Source organism: Trifolium pratense, linkage group LG2 (genome assembly GCF_020283565.1).
Source record: "Trifolium pratense cultivar HEN17-A07 linkage group LG2, ARS_RC_1.1, whole genome shotgun sequence".
NCBI classification, from domain to species: domain Eukaryota; kingdom Viridiplantae; phylum Streptophyta; class Magnoliopsida; order Fabales; family Fabaceae; genus Trifolium; species Trifolium pratense.
In genome coordinates this window covers 24,354,361-24,371,662 of record NC_060060.1, presented here as the reverse complement: position 1 = coordinate 24,371,662, position 17,302 = coordinate 24,354,361, and the positions used below count along the sequence as shown (strand labels likewise).

Below are 17,302 nucleotides of genomic sequence, written 5' to 3'. Positions count from 1 at the left end.
AGACCAATCAAATTGTTTCATTTAGCCACATCATCTATTTAAATTCAATTAATCACTCTACAATGCCACATCATTTCTACTTATATTATTATTATTATTATTATTATTATTATTATTATTATTATTATTATTATTATTATTATTATTATTATTATTATTATTATTATTATTATTGTCATCTCTATACTTTTCATATTCTACATTTATATATTTATGGCTTTTTAATGTGCACTCACTCAAACCTTTACTTAGCCTTTACTTTTTTTTGTCTAATATAATAATTTTTGCTTACTATATTATAATAAAGAGAATACAAAAATACACACTAATTAACTTTGTAACTCCCGGTAATATATTTTTCATCTCTTAAATCACCATTCAATTTTCATCTATTGGACTCTTCTACCAATATTTTAATATATATGTTACAATTGTTTTAATTTATATACTATTCATATTCTCCTAACTAACCATTACGAATGTTAGAAACAAATATTTTCATCCCCTAATGCTCAATCATGTGCTTAACAAGATTACCATTTGTTTTTTCGGTTGAATGTGAGAATAGATTTTTTCATATCTTATATGTGCAATTTCTCTTTCGATTATCTTGCCTCTTCATCTTTTGTGCATCAGGTATAAATACTTATGTTATTTTCTAAAACCATGATTTGTTGTAGTTATTTTATTTTTTGCAAAAATTAACTTTTTGCATAACAAATAAAATTAAGAGAAATTGACATTTTTTGTTTGTTGCAGATCATACATTCAACTTTTGTGTTACACATCATTTATAGGTTTAGTTAAGTGTTATGTGTACTCATATTCTATTATGATACAAATTAAATAATATATACTTTATTTTTAATTGAATTATGTAATAGTTGTTTTACTTTCCTTTCCTTTACTTTTTTTTATTTTTTTTATTGATATACTTATTTTTATAATTTTTGATTTTAGGCTTTGGGTCATCATCTCTTACTCAAACGAACTGAACTGTGAGGTTGATGCTCTTCACATATGTCCCTTTGAAATATTTTTAAAAGGTATGCACCCTTTAATTTTATTTGTTTTATTTGAGTTTTTCTAATTCTGTCACTATATATATGTCAATTGTGTGACTTAGATTTTGTCACATCTCTTTTCATCCAATCATTTGTGTGTTTTGAAATAGATTTATATGTTGTGCGGAGATATATCATATTACTCCTGTATATATAAATTTTAGATAGTTATTCTGTTACTCATGTAAAGTAAACCATAATCCTTAAACCAATAATATTTCTTCATTTAACCACTCACTTACAATGCCACACCACTTCTCCTTAGAAAATAAATCTTTTGAATATTGGATTATCTATTTTATTATTATTATTTTGATAATATTTAATGTTTCAGTTTTATGCAATTGTAAAATAAAAACAATCGCATCACACCCGTGCATCGCACGGGTAAGGGTCTAGTAATCATACAAAAAATAATAATCATCAAAATAAATTGTTTGTATTTTTTATTAAATAGTTCTAAATTATTATCGACTAAATGCATAAGTTCTTCCTTAAGTTGTGCAAAAATATCAATATTTGTTCTCAACTTTATTGAAATTACTAACTCACTCAGACTTTTCAAAATGTTAATCAAATTAGTCCTTCTGACAAGAGATGTTGGAATAAAATGATAATCAAGAAATCGGATTACGTGTTACTCAGACTCGCTTCAGTCAGTCAATTTTATTCAGGAAGGTGTGTCTGCTCACTACCGGTTCGCTAATGAAGTCTTCAGTATTCGTCAACTCCTCGCTAGAGATTGGGAGGCTGTGATTAACCATACGCTATGGGAAGATAATGCGTGTGTGAATGCCTTAGCAAAGAAGGGTGCCTTATCTGACTCGCCTTTAGTGAAAATCTTTACGTCCCCCCAGTGACCTCTCAATGCTTTTGCTCGCTGATGCGCAGGGGATAGTCTTCATCCGGGAGTAGTTTTCGCTTCTGTTTGTCCTTTTGTTTTATTTTTTCTATTGTAACAAAAAAAATGATAATGAAGAAACGATAAAGTTTTCAGAGAAGTTTGAGTGAAATGATCATAGAGAAATGAGAATTTTTTTTGAGAGTTTAGAGAAAAGTTAGAGTGAATTTAGAGAGAAATTGAGTGAATTTTGAGAGAAGCTAAAGAAATTAGTGAAAGAATGGTTGTAGAAATGAAATGTAGAAAATGATATATACAAAGAAGGAGAATTATGGCCGTTAAAGCATTGAACACTTATATTGGTGGATATTTTCGCTAATAAATATATGACTGTTGATTTCGAAAACCATTTACTGACGGATAATATGGGGATTAAATTGAAACAAAATGATTTTAATGTTTCCTCCATGTTAATATCTTTTACCTTCTTCCACTCTTTTCTTCTCCATCATTTGTTCCTCCATTATTGTCTTCTTAAACCATTAAATCCACCAAATTTCTTTCCTTCATTCTTTTCTTATTCAACATTTAAACTTATATACTGAAACACAAAACATGAAGTAGCAAAGTTTTTCACAAGAAAGGGGGATTGAAATGTGAACCTATTAAAAATTGCAACTCAACAGAAAACGTTAGAATGATCTCAGAAGGATCCGGTTAGCAGTAAAACGAATTCAAAGTGAATTGTGTGCTTAGTGTTTGCTCAAAATAAAAGATAAGGAAAGAGAGAATCAACACACAACAATTATACTGGTTCACCCTGAATAGTATGGGTTACGTCCAGTCTCACGCTACGTGAGTATCCACTATAATCTTGAGATACTAGTAATCTCAAATTACAAACATACTTGATCTAAACCAAGATCAATAAACCTTAAGCCCTACAAGCTTAATATCTACCTCAGTCCTACAGACTAAAGGTGTCACTCAATCAATAGTTACATATTGACTTGAACCAGTCCTTTCTTTTACAAAAGAGTTTGTTGGATCACAAGCTTACAAATAAAACTCAATCAGGTTGAGAAGCTTATCATGAAAACACTCAGTTCACAAGTAGTATACAGATCCAGATGTATGATTTAGAGAGCTTGGAGTGAGAGTGGAAGAGTTTGATGACTTTTCGAAAAAGACATGTGTAGATCTTGATAGTTGTAGTGTAAAATCTTGAATCTTAAAAGCACTCAAGTGTGCTATTTATAGATTTTGTTTGCTCTGAGTTTCGTGGACTCTAAGTAAGTTGAAGTGGAGCCAAAGACTAGCCGTTAGTCCTTTTAAAAATTCAGATCAAATAATATTTGACGAGAGAGAAAGTTGCTTTATAGAATGTTCTCAGAATGATGACGTCATTGAGGAGCGTGAGTATGAACATCCAGAGTTTTATGAACTTGTTCTCCACGAACAAGTACTGTAGAAGCCTTGTTGGATCAATAACAACATCTGAATACAGCTGGATCGAATCTTTAAAGAATGTGCAGATAGTTTGCTTAATTTTGGAACGTTCTCAGATCGTTCTCCAAAAATTTACTGATACTTGGCCTAGATCAAATAGAGATGTCTGCTTGCTTGTTTTGTTGTGTGGGCCTCAAGGTATCCATGAAGATCATAAGATAACAGCTGATCTTCGTATCCTTTTAAGATAACAACAAGGACATAATAGAATATAATTTGAGAAGTCCTTTGAGAATTACACTTTCAGAATTGTTGTCTAGAGCTCATTGGTCCATAATATGTCTTCAAATAATCTCTGATGAGAACATGTGAGCTTGAGAAATAAATTGTCAAGACATATTCATGTTTATTCCTTAAACATGACCAAATATGAAGCTTGCTATTGCTATCTTTTAATCTTTGCCTTAAATGACTTATATCTTGTAGAGATTCTCTTCAATAAAGTCATTTGCAAAAATACTTATTTGTCTCTTGTTCATATGATATCAATTAAGTGCTTATTGTTGAGATATATACTTGCACGTGGAAAAATTGCAGACTGGAGAATGTTCTCTGATCATTCTTATAAAATTACAGTTTTCAACAATTTCAAGTAGAGTGATATATAATGAATGAACTTTTATTCCTGTCTATATTAATCACTCAAGAGCACTTGTTAGATCACAATAAGATCAGAATTCAGTTAAAATATAATTAAGATGTTTGTTATCTTTAAAACATCAAATTAGGATTTTTCCTCAACAAAACATACATATTTTATGATACTAATTTTTGTGATATGTATGTAGTTTTATTGTCCATTGAATCTCTTTTTTAAAATAAAATTAAAAATTAAAATTAGTCAAGCCGGTCCATCGGAGCATGTAGTCCTTTGCTAATTGGATTGGGCCTAGGTTAGCAACCCATGAAACTTAACGACCGACCCACTTAAGCTTGTTTATATGTGTTGGGCTCCTCGAACCGGCTCCCTTGACAACTCTAGAGATATCTTCTTAGTTTTATATCCAGTATTTCTTATCTGATATGATATTTTGATAAGTAAAAATGAAGGGATTACATAATAAATAAAATAATACTTCTTCCGTTCCAAAATGAGTAAATCAACTTGATAATGTGCATAATTCATATATCTTGTTTTAACCATATTTTTCTTCTAATAAATAAGAACAAATATTAACATATAACACTTTGTCAAAAAAATAATATTAACATATAACACACGTCGATTTATCTCGATAAAAAAATATCAAATTTTTATAATTTTTATTATTATATAATTAAAAATATTAATAATCAAAATTACGTATCAAAATAAAATATTTAACTAGATCATGGGATAAATGGAACATTAAATTAAAAGATTAGTATAATACTACAAAGAAATTAGATTTTACACAGTAACCGCGTCACATAATTACGGTTCTCGGCCGTCCGATTTAAATTTACGACCGAGATCATTTTACTATAAGATTTGACCGTGAATCTAAATCTTACGATCTCAAATCAACGACTAAATATTCATTATGGCGTGGAATCTTTTTAAGTGCGGGCAATCAAAATCCATGTATGAGACACATTTTGTGGAAGGAAAATCACAACAGAAACATAGTTGGAGAAATAAAGCGTAGACTTTTGTGTTGTTTCCTTTTTCAGATCCACCAAATCCAAAGCAAGAAACACGCACAAACATGTAATATGACAGACACAACACAACACTTTTCATAATCATCACTTTTTTACACAAATTTAGACTATTATTATTACAAACTTGTTCTGTTTTTTCTCTCTATTTTTAGACCAACAAACACAGGGTACCTTTTCTTTTCTTTTCTATTCTCTGGTCAAAAAAGTCAACCCAACTTGAATGTTCAACGCTGGAAATGGACCGACCACCGTGGAATGAAGAAGAACAGGCAGTTGACGGTGGTGAAGGGGGACTACCTCCAAGACACAGTTTGACTTTGCCACCACATATGGATAACCTTTTTAGCGGTGGTTTTAGCCCTGGTCCTATGACTCTGCTTTCTAATTTATTGACTGAAGGTGAAGATGGTAAGTCTTTCTCCCAGCTTCTCGCCGGTGCCATGGCGTCTCCGGCAACAGGAACAGCTGCTTTGCTTGATTCACCTGGATTTTTTTCACATCCTCAGGTGAAAATCTTTCTATTTCTATATGTAGCTTATATTAATATAATCTCAAGTTTATAACTCTTTTGAGTTCGGTTAATAATTGTTTTTTTGTTAAGTAGTCCAATCGTTAGAATTTTACCGATGAATAAGTGGAGAATTACAGGTTCGAACCCCGACCTGCATAATTTAATTAGACTTATTTAATATTGAATGATGCATCAAAATCGTTTGAAACTCTAACAACTATCAAATGTTTTTACTGACTTTTATTAGATATAGATATGGAGGTTAGTTAGTTAGTTAAAATGTTAGATAGTTATATTTTGTTACTATCTCTTGTTATTTTTATAAGAAACAATTGACTTTTAGATTTATTGAATAACTGATGTATCTGGTCTGTAATATAGACCAAATGCATCAATTATTCAATGAATCTAAAAAGTCAACTGTTTCTTATAAAAAGGACGAGTGTGAGTAAAAGTTTCTAGTTAACAAATGAAATTTATGGTAAGTAAAGTCATTAATTGATACTATTAGTTACTAATTACTATTGAACTATTGATGCAGACAACTAATGATGGTTATTCAAGTTTACTCCTTACATTATTTAACAAATACTCTCTCCGACCACAAATATAAGCAAAAGTGCACTTTTTAGATTCATTGAATAACAAATGTATCTGGTCTGTATTATAGTCCAGATACATCTGTTATTCAATGAATCTAAAAAGTGCACTTTTGATTATATTTGTGGCCGGAGGGAGTACTGCAAAAGTAGTGATTAGTTAACAATATTACTATACTAGAGCATATTATATAGATACTACTACAAAGATAATGAGGATATATAAATAATTGCAGAAATCATAGTTAGGAAATGAATGTGGCCCTGCAATTTGACATACAATCTCCATATGATGTAGGTGTCTTTTGGAATGTCACACCAGCAGCAGGCACTGGCACAGGTCTCGGCTCAAGAACAATCCATCACAAATATGAATAACCAAGCTGGACATTCAATGTCTGTATCAGCATCCATCGATCACGCTCCTCTCTCCGAACAAAGGCAACAGTCTTCTTCATCGAATGTTGATAAGCCGGCTGATGATGGTTACAATTGGAGGAAGTATGGACAGAAACACGTGAAAGGTAGCGAGTTTCCTCGAAGTTATTATAAGTGCACACATCCTAGCTGTCCTGTCAAGAAAAAAGTTGAGCGCTCACTTGCTGGTCATGTTACTGCGATTATTTATAAAGGAGAGCACAATCATCAGCGTCCGAGTAACAAGCGATCAAAAGATACTATAACTTCAAATGACAGTTCAAATATGCAAGGGAATGCTGATTCGTCTTATCAAGGGATGATGGATCCGGAATCTAGTCAGGCAACAGGTGAACATATATCCGGAACAAGCGACAGTGAGGAAATTGGTGATCATGGAGCTGAAGTGGATGAGAAAAGAGTTGAGCCTGACCCCAAAAGGAGGTAACTTTTTATTTGATATAAATCTGTTTATAATGGATAATTATTTGCCGTTATGTTATCTTGATATTGTTGTAATTATGCAGAAATACAGAAATTGTGGTCTCTGATCCTACAGCTTCTTCACATAGGACTGTAGCAGAGTCTAGAATCATCGTGCAAACAACTAGTGAAGTGGATCTTTTAGATGATGGTTATCGATGGAGAAAATATGGACAAAAAGTTGTCAAAGGCAACCCTTATCCTAGGTGATATTACTTTTCCTCAAATGGTTATCAAATCTAGGTTCATTATCATAAATCAGAAAAATTATAAGTTAATATAATTTCAAGCCATAAAACAAATGACAGAAGAAAAAGGTTTGACTATTCATGACTGTATGGTTGCATTTATTATTTTCAAAAATTTGTTGCCGCAAAATATGCTCAATTATTCATTATTCATCGGTAGGATTATGCTACTTGTCCTGGAAAAGTTGCTGATGTTTTCTTATATAATAATGTTTAGGAGCTATTACAAATGTACAACACAGGGTTGTAACGTTCGAAAGCACGTAGAGAGGGCTTCGACGGATCCTAAAGCAGTTATAACAACATACGAAGGGAAACATAATCATGATGTACCTGCAGCTAAGACTAATAGCCACACTATTGCCAACAACAATGCTTCACAGTTAAGATCACAAAATAACATCTCCGAGAAACCTAATTTTGGCAGCATTGGTATTGGCGGCAGTAATGAGCAACAACCAGTTGCTCGTCTAATGCTGAAAGAAGAGCGGATAACTTAAGCTCCTAGATTAAGGCTCGAAGAACTGGTAATCTGATAATTTATATCACACGCGATCTTTACTTTGATGTTTTATTGGATTCCTTACGAGTCTTGGCCCAAATTTTTGATCAAGTCCCGGTGAGGTGACGCCGTACCATTTGGGCCTCCTATGTATACTGAAAGTATAAGTTATGTTATTTTCTTTTTACATAAAGTATAAGTTATATTGTGTAACATAGTTGTTCATAATTTCACTATGTAATTCCTTGCTCAATGATTATTTTTAATAATGTGACAAAACTTTGGATCATACAATAAATTGCATTATAAGCTCATTCCTAATTAAATCCAATATGGTAATCAAGGCAGGTTCCAAAATGAACATAAGGTAGACACTTTTGTTTTCTTACATATGATGAAATGAACACAAGGCAAAAACATTATAGTGACAGAGGAAGCCAGTCGTCTACATGCAATCACATCACATTGTTTGAAACTTTATTTAAGCCTTTGGATGATTTTCTCTTCTTTTGCATAATTATAGAATTATTTTTTACATTCTGTGCGAATATAAAATAGATTCACACTGGATATCTTTATCCTAGATAGATAAAAGGGGTATTAATTTGTATGGTCATGTTCTCTTGAGTGGACTAAAGCTAAAATAGAAATTAGCTTTTGGAAATATTTTTGACAGACTATTCTTTGAATATTTTGCTTTGAAAAAGAATCATCTTTCTTTATGAGTATATTCATAAAAGAGAGAATTTGTTTTTCACAAAATGTCAATTGACTCTGATTTCATAGCTTCCTCATATGCGCAATTTTCTCTCCAGTTTTAAAATCATCGCAAGATTTTCAAAAGATTTTGGTCTTGTCTATCATTTCCTTATTTTTAGAATGACCATGATTTAAAGGAATATTCATCTCATAAGACTTAGGGGGAGTTTTCTAAATTTGAGAATATTTGTTTCTTTATAACTTGCATTGTCATTGAGGTCAAAATCACATTTTCTATTGAGAGTGTTTAAGCATCTGTTCAAATGTGTACATGTGTTTACTTGTGATTTAATCATTATTCATGATTATGTTTGCTATATTGATTATTGATCGTCATGCATTATTTGTTTTTAATGTTAAAATGCAAACTTGATTGTTTTGATAATCAATATAGCAATACATTTGATTTAATCATTATTCATTGATTATTTGTGTTTTAATGTTAAAATGCAAACTTGATTGTTTTGATAATCATGCTTTAATGAATGATGATCATACATTATTTCATGTGTTAACTTAACACCTGGATTGTCCTTTGCAAGGGAGCTCGTTTGGACGTGGTGGACGTTTGGCCTCTGTCCGTGCTCGTTGCTTTGGTTCCGTGGTCGTTATGCCACGTGATTGTGCTTATCCCATTTTGATGGGTCTTCGTGTGTGTTGGACTTTTAGTCGATCCGAAACACTTTCCATCGCCGTCAATACCCAAAATTAACTTGTCACATTTTCCTCTTTTTCTAGGCTTTGTATCTGATCTAGTAATATTAATAGTGACCTTATTTGTAATTCCAACCTCCATATATAGCCCAATTTACTACAACTTCTCGTGAATCAAATTTGAGTGTAATTGTGAATACAGTTGTAGCCTTGTAGTGTCCACACATGTTTGACTTGTATCGCCTTTTTGAAGCTTTGCACATGAAATCCAAACTCCACTATACATTTCTTAAATCCAATTTGGATAAGAAACTCATCAATTCTCTTATTCCATGCTCTAGGTGACTGTTTCAAACCATATAGTGCCTTGTGCAGTTTGTACACCATATTCTCCTTCCCTTTAATTTCAAAACCTGGAGGCTGTGACACAAACACTTCCTCTTCAAGTAATGCTGATTTAACATCTAAATGGTACATTAACCATTTGTTCATGCAAGCCAGAGCTACTACAAGTCTCACAGTTTCAAGTCTAGCTACTGGTGCAAACACCTCATTGTAATCAATACCATGCTTTTGCAAGAAACCTCTAGCAACCAACCTTGCTTTGTGTTTTGAAATTGTGCCATCAGGGTTCATTTTCACTTTGAACACCCATTTCATGACATCTATTTTCTTCTTCTTGTCTGGCAAGGCAACTAGCTTCCAAGTCTGATTTTTCTCAATTGACTTAAGCTCCTCTTCCATAGCCTTCTTCCACACATTGCTTTTCAAAGCATCTCTGAAATTCACTAGTTCAGAATCAGCTAGTAGTGCAAAATGAATTAGCTCACCTTCATCATTAACTGCATTGTCATTAGTGACTTCACAATCATTCAATCTAGCTGGTACATGCTTTATTCTCTGAGGCCTTGCTGACAGATGAATTCTATCATCATCATCATCACTTGAAGTGTGCATATCTACTTCATGGTTGGTACCTTGATTTTGATCACCAGCATTGACTAGTTCAACTTCTTCATAACACTCTTCTCCATCTGATTCATCACTTGACTCTAGATAGATATGATTATATTGAACCTCATCTCCGTACACAGGATCTGTCTCCCATTTCCATTTCTCATCCTCATTCACTATCACATCTCTAATGATGTGCACTTCATGAGTCATTGGATTCTACACAATAGTTTCTATATGAATCGAAGAGGGGTAAAATTCATCAAAATATTGTTATGGCGTTGCTAAAAGTGTGCTTTCGCGCGGCGGAGACATGGCTTCGTGCACGCAAAGCCACAATAGCTATAGACAACTTTTTCGTACACAGCTCACGTGCACGAGATACGTTCAAAACTAGGCTTAGGTGTTTACATATATAAAATGTAGCTATCAAAAGAAGATTATAAAATAGTTTAGGCTAACAATATGAAGGTTAAATTTATTTTTAAATACATAGCGCCATTAAACTCATTAATTTTACTTTTTTTTTTATACATAACTCATTAATTTACTTGTATTGAAATTTTTGTTCATCTTTTTTTTTTTTGTTGCTTGTACTAAAAAATTGAAGGTGTTGGCATAATTGTATTTTTATCAATGACTGAATTATATTTCTCTTGAATTAACGAATTATTATTAGTTAGAAACTGTGTATTTATAAGTTTCTAATGTGAGCTACTCCCTACATACCACAACATAAATCATTGTAACAAAAAAATATTTCTTTTATTGCATATATGTCGTTTTACAATATCAATGAAACAATCGTACAATATCTATGTGAACTAAATAAAAGCCTCTCTCATAGTGGAACACAAGGAGGCAACTGGATTATGCAAATTAACATAGAGGACTTCAATACCATAATCACATATTAGGATTTAAAAAATAAATATTGCACGTAAGAGAAGACAAATTTCTTGAATTTGCTTCTCTCTTAGGTTCATGTGTTAATTTAAAAAATAGATTTGACACTCAATTCTTTTCAAATATCAATAATCTTTGTTTTCCTTGATTCCCTTATTCAATTTTCTCATCAAGAGCCATAATGGTAGGAATTTGGCCATGGTTAACAAAGTCAATTTTGTTCAATCTTAAGCAGCATAACACTTGCTCTGGAAGTTCCTCTTCCTTTTGTGCCTGTAAAATCATAAATATTGGAATGTTAAATTAAAAAATGAAACATTTGCAAAATCAATAGTTTGGAAATATCAGGAAAAACCCTAGTCCCATATTTAGCCTGTTTGGATCGGTTTATTTCAGTTTATCAATTGGTAGAAGTTTTGTGAGACTGTTCCGGAGAACTTAAGAAAATAGCTCATAGCAGAGGTCAACCCCTTAAATGGATTTCAGTCACCTCAAGGGGAATAGTCTCTGCAGTTGCAGATGATACGTTTGGTTTACCAAACAAAAATAGCTCGTAGAATATATAAAAATAATTTATTTTTATTTTATGTTTTGCTATAAAAATAACTTATGTAAGCTTATACATAAGTGTTTATCATAATACGCTCTTGTGCTATAAGATGCAAATAACTTGTTTATCCAAACATGTCCATTGTCTAAGATATGGCGTGTATAAAGTTTATAAAGTTAGACATAGGTTTTGTTTAGTAAAAGGTAACAGATGACGAATAAGCTAATAGCGGATAAACTCATAGCAGATACAGTAGTTGATATTTGATAGCAAACAAACTAACAAATTGAAATTGAAGTGTTTGGTAAAATTAGCGCGGTTGGATATTTTGCCTTGTAAAGTACTTCCAAATTCAATTTTAATTTTGCAAGACCAAACTTTACCTGGATAGTTAAGCCAACATCAAGAATTCCATGCTTTACACGGTCTCGAAGTGAATCGAGTCCCTTCCTCGATATATAGCTAAAACGGTGAATGTCGAGGTCTATCTCAAAGTAGTTAGGTCCCTGTAATTAAAATACATAATGGGTGAAACCATATGAGAAGAAGAATCATTCTGCATTTGCAAAGTTTAGATCAGGTTCAAATGTGTAAGATCTAGTCAAAGGTTATAGTGGTAATTGAGAATTTGAAAATATTGAGATACAAAAACTCATTTTAACCGAGTCAAAAAAAAAAAAACTCATTTTAACTTATGTATGACATTATGAAGCACGGACACTGACATGTCGACACCAACAATAATTTGAGAAATTGATACAATTCAATGTAATTATAAGTGTCGGTGTGCGTTGGTGTCTGGCACCAGGACACGCCTAATCCAAAGAGTGTCCATGCTTCATAACATATAATCATTGTAAGATCAGTACATTTCAATTTTCTCATATTCCAGTCTTAAGCCAAACACCAGAACACTTGTGTTATCATATCTACAACCAAAATTGTATACAAAAATGTTGATACCATGATATGCTCAATTCTAATGTCATAACTATGCAAGTTTAATTTTGATACACTTTCTGTGTAGAAAGTTTTACAACCATATGTGTGACTTTAGAAATAGTTATGATTAAGGTCAAACGTTTTTATTGATTATACAATTACGATTGATTGATATTGTAAAAAAAAAAAAAAAACCTTACATCGACAGTCTTAAAATTAGACAGACAAATATTTTGATCCAATGAAGACATAAATTTGCATGTACCTTAAAGAATTGGTGTTGAGGACGCGAAAGCACGGGCTTGCCATTGTAAGCTTGTATAAGTTTCCTCTCTGCAGAATTCAGGTGAAGATCTTCTGGATTAACTACTCCGGCCAAAATTTTTAGTCTTTCTCTAAATGGAACTGAGCTTTCCTTTGTATAACCTTTCACCTTTTCCATCTCATCATCGACTAATCTCTGTTAAACCAACACGATTATTTAAAACTATGAAATTGTAACCTTTTTTTCTTCTAAGTTTGGTTAAGTAGAAATTAAGAATGAGGTTAAGTAACTAATGATGGAGAGGAAATAAAATACCTTGATCTTGTCCTGAAAACACTGCGAGATTTCTGTTTCGAAATTCTCTGACAACTTAAAGTATAGTACAAGGCTCAAACCTTCGCCATTGGCGTCACCAAGGAACACGCTAGCAGGATATGTTGGCAACTGTTTCCAAAAGAACAATGATTAAATTATGTGATCGGATTTTTTAACATTGTTCAAATAGATAAACAAAATAATGATATAGACCTAAACAAAGCGAAATGAATATGCAGTGAGAGAAAATGATGAAAACCTGTATATTAACAACGAGAAGTGAAGGTACACCACTTTCATTTGGACTAACACTTGGAAGTTCAAGATACTTAGCAATGTGATTTATCTTCTTTGGACTCACAAATAAATCAACACCGATTGGTTTATAAGCGCAGTTTTCTGGAGCAGGACTCTTCTGCTTATCTCTGCATAAATCATCGTCAACGCTAGTCAGTAATTGAATGTAACCATATGTATCAGTGTCATATTAGTGTCTGACACTAACATGTCTTAGACACCAGACAGACACTTCTTCAATCTGAAGTGTGGATACTACATAGATTGACAGATACAATTTTCTACATACATGAAAAATGTTTCACCACGGAGCTTGAACACTGAAGGTGAAACTGTTGACCAGGAACCAGGGCATGGTTTTTCTTGAGTTGAAATTGGAATTTGAATCCCTGCTTTCGGACGATAAAGAAATCTCTCCGATGCACCTGTCCGTCAATTCATTATTATCGTAACTTGCAATTCGGTAGATATTTATTTATTGGCACAATCTTCCTAATATCTTTAGGCTTAAACAATTTCAAGTAACAAATAGTATCACGCACAAAAGATTATTGAATGAAATGCATATTCCAACAAAAAGGAAAGACATGAAATGAAAACAAAGGAAAATGTGACATATTAAGTACTTACATAATTCAGTCTTTTCATTCTTTTCATTTAAATCAGTTGATTGTCTTGTAACAGAAAGCCTGATAACCGTTGATTGTTTCGAGTTGTTTTCTTGAGTTTTCTCTCCATTCTTATCTATCTTAAGGTAGCTCTCATGATAAAACTCCTCATATTTACTCCCTGAATCTACAATGCAGGATGAACTTTCATATTGTATAGATTGAGTATTTGGGGCATTTCCGATAGTGTTGCCCGCGAAAGGAAAACAATCTGTTCAGCCATGAATCGATGAAAATAATGAGTTACCATTACTGATACTTAAGATAGTCAATAGGAACTATAAGAGACGAATCACCTCCATGAACACTACTGAAGTCATCATCTGAATCAGATTCTAAGGAATCAGATTCTATAATGCTTACTGAGTCGAACCATGCATCCTCTTGATATTTTCCTGTAAAATGAACACGAATCAAATTCTCAGCTTTGTTTGTCAAAGTAACCTATGTCTACTCTAAGGGATATGGATTCCCAGCAGTTATAGTAGAATCACGAATTTGAAGCAGTCATGCAATCTGAACCGTCTTATCAAGATTGAACGGTTCACATAGAATGTGGACCGTTTGATCTTGATATGTGAACCGTTCAATCTTGATATGACAATCTAAATCGGTGATTGCGTGATGGCATAGCTCATTCAAAACATGCATCTTCTTTAGTCACTATGGATGCATTTGTCCAATTGACACCTCTAAAGGAATCAATGTCGGACTTATTGGATCCTTGGCAATTCACGCAAGGATTGGTCGTTGGAGTCTATAGAAAGTCCATTTTAAGAAATTTCAGAGAGATCGAAAAGAAAACAATTGCTTTATTTATCACCAAGTAGAGATGAATATTATATGGTAGCTACGGGAAATTATTTAGCACTTAATCGAGATATTCCAGATGTGCAGATGAATACAATTAATGATGATTTACCATTTGTACCCTTACAAAAGCTAAAACATTCATTGAATGAATTTTCTCTTTCTTAAAAAAGTTAGGGTAAAAATGACGTAACTTATCAATCTTTATGATTTCTTAATTCATATGCAAAACTCTAAAAAGACCAAAGTTTTGGGACGAAAGAAGTAATAATTTTTCATTATCTAAAGAGAATGGAGAAAGAGAGAAAAGTTACCATTTGCATCAATTTGACTATGGTATTGAACTTGGGTAAGATGAAACTTGACATTTGAAACTTCTGATCTTCTGCATGTAGCCGAAGCACCTTTTTCGAAATCGAGGTGAACAAAGTCACCAATACTAAAATCTCCCACGCGGCTCCCTGCATTGCTAATCCTTTTCAAAGGAGTATCCGGAAGCGCAGAGGAAATATTTCCTCTACGCTTTGCGGATTTGTAACTCCTTCTTTTTTGACGATTGGCCTTCCCATTTGGTTTTGAAGCACAGCTTCCCATTGTGGTTGAAGCTAACTTCTTCACTAATCCAGCCAACATTTTGGTTTTCATAAAATGTCCAGATATAATTTGTGTCTATTATTAATTAATGCTCCTCAAAAAATCCTTGCAAAACTAAAATTTCATAAAGTTGAAACACTAATTAGACATGAACAAAATCAGCATTGGAATTAAATAATGAAGAGATGTGCATTTTTTTTAAGAAAAAATAAACAAAAGCTATGGTTTATATTAGGATTGAAAAAAAAATGAATAAACATTAAAATATAAAATTGAGCATCATTTTTCATACCTAACTTAAAATAAATACCCTAAAGTTTAATGTCCTAAACTAACAGACAATAACACACAAATATGATTGATTAGTACAACAATGTCAATGACATCAAGGTTATCACATAGCCTTTCCTGCACAATCAATCACCTTTGAAAAAATTCCTGAAGAAAAATAAAATTAAATTAAAATTTTATATACAAAGACACATTGGTATATAAATGTTCTAGAGGAATGAAAAATGTGTCAAGCATATTGCATAGCAATCAGAAAATTATATATACATATAAAACAATAAATAAGATTAAAAAAAAAATTTGAGTTGTAAAAGGTCGACAAAAATAAGAATAAACAAATTGTAACATGACATAAGAAAAAGAACACACAATTCATCGCATGAACACGGATTCAGATTTTCTACTATTGAAATATCACGAGGTTACATGTAGTAGTTGATCTTGGCCATCGATTTAAGATCGGATGGTACAAATTATATATGTATATGTATTAAAACAATCACAATCATTCATTAACATCAGACGGTTGAGGCTGTAACTACGGAGCAGAAAATCTATTTTCCCATGAACACAATGCGTGGGAAAAAACAAGAACATGATGATAAACATAATATATATCACATCACATGCATGAAGAACATGATGAAAAAAATATTTTTAATGAAAAAAAAAATCATATATAAGAAGAAAGAAAAGGAAAATGTTAAAAAAAATATATGAAAGCAAAGAACGATCGAAACCTTAGCATGCAGAAAGAGAAGGAACATAAAATGAGGAATCGTCGTTCCCTTCAGACCGAAAGGAACAATGATTCCTCGTCTCTCTCTTTTGTTCCCCCTGGCTGTGTTGTGTTTTTTCTATGTATATATGAAGAGATTAGACACAACACAAAAATGGTTAGAAAATAGAGAAAAGAAAAAGAGAGAAGGAATGGATTTTCATAACAGCATCACCTCACCCAACCCAACATAGAGTCCGTTGTAATCGGATCCTACTTGGTTGTCAAGAAGTCTTGATCCTGTCCTTTCAATTCTCTGCCTCTACCTCTTACTCTATTTTCATTCTCATCTAGCTATATTTACTTTTTTTCTTCACTAAATTAAATTATATTAATTACTTCTTAAGACATAATTAGATCCTTTCTATTTGTGCATGTTTGTTACAAGTTAAAACATAACTATTCCTCACATAATTTTTTTTTTTTATTTTTTTATAATCAAGTGCGTTTATTATATAGCTTAAATGATTTTATACAACATGATTTGCGTATTTAATTTATAAATTACAATATTTTTTTTAGGGCCCATCCAAATATTTTAGTTTAGCTCCGCCATTGCCCGTATCCAGACTCATACTCACTCATTTTTGCACGTAATTACTCGTGTTCATGCTCATATCCATAATTTGGATTTTTAGCCTACCCGTTGTGGATCTTTTTTACGGTATCCATTAATTATATCTCTAAATACTGGATAGAAC

General features: G+C 32.3%; 2 protein-coding genes across 2 annotated transcripts; one reads left to right on the top strand and one right to left on the bottom strand.

Moving 5' to 3' along the window:
• Window positions 1-4,985: 4,985 nt before the first annotated feature.
• On the top strand, window positions 4,986-8,109 carry LOC123905074 (probable WRKY transcription factor 3). The gene is made up of 4 exons (XM_045954701.1): window positions 4,986-5,564; window positions 6,467-7,029; window positions 7,113-7,274; window positions 7,534-8,109. Exons 1-4 carry the CDS (start codon window positions 5,295-5,297, stop codon window positions 7,814-7,816), a joined length of 1,278 nt encoding a protein of 425 aa, XP_045810657.1. The 5' UTR covers window positions 4,986-5,294; the 3' UTR covers window positions 7,817-8,109.
• A 2,812-nt stretch (window positions 8,110-10,921) lies between these two features.
• Window positions 10,922-16,903, bottom strand: LOC123905072 (protein ENHANCED DISEASE RESISTANCE 2-like). The gene is made up of 10 exons (XM_045954699.1): window positions 16,564-16,903; window positions 15,253-15,646; window positions 14,425-14,523; window positions 14,091-14,339; window positions 13,750-13,885; window positions 13,423-13,588; window positions 13,164-13,292; window positions 12,849-13,043; window positions 12,025-12,147; window positions 10,922-11,364 (listed from the first exon to the last, which is right to left on the bottom strand). The coding sequence occupies exons 2-10, from the start codon at window positions 15,581-15,583 to the stop codon at window positions 11,245-11,247; spliced, it is 1,548 nt and encodes a 515-aa protein (XP_045810655.1). The 5' UTR covers window positions 15,584-15,646; window positions 16,564-16,903; the 3' UTR covers window positions 10,922-11,244.
• Between the last annotated feature and the right edge of the window lie 399 nt (window positions 16,904-17,302).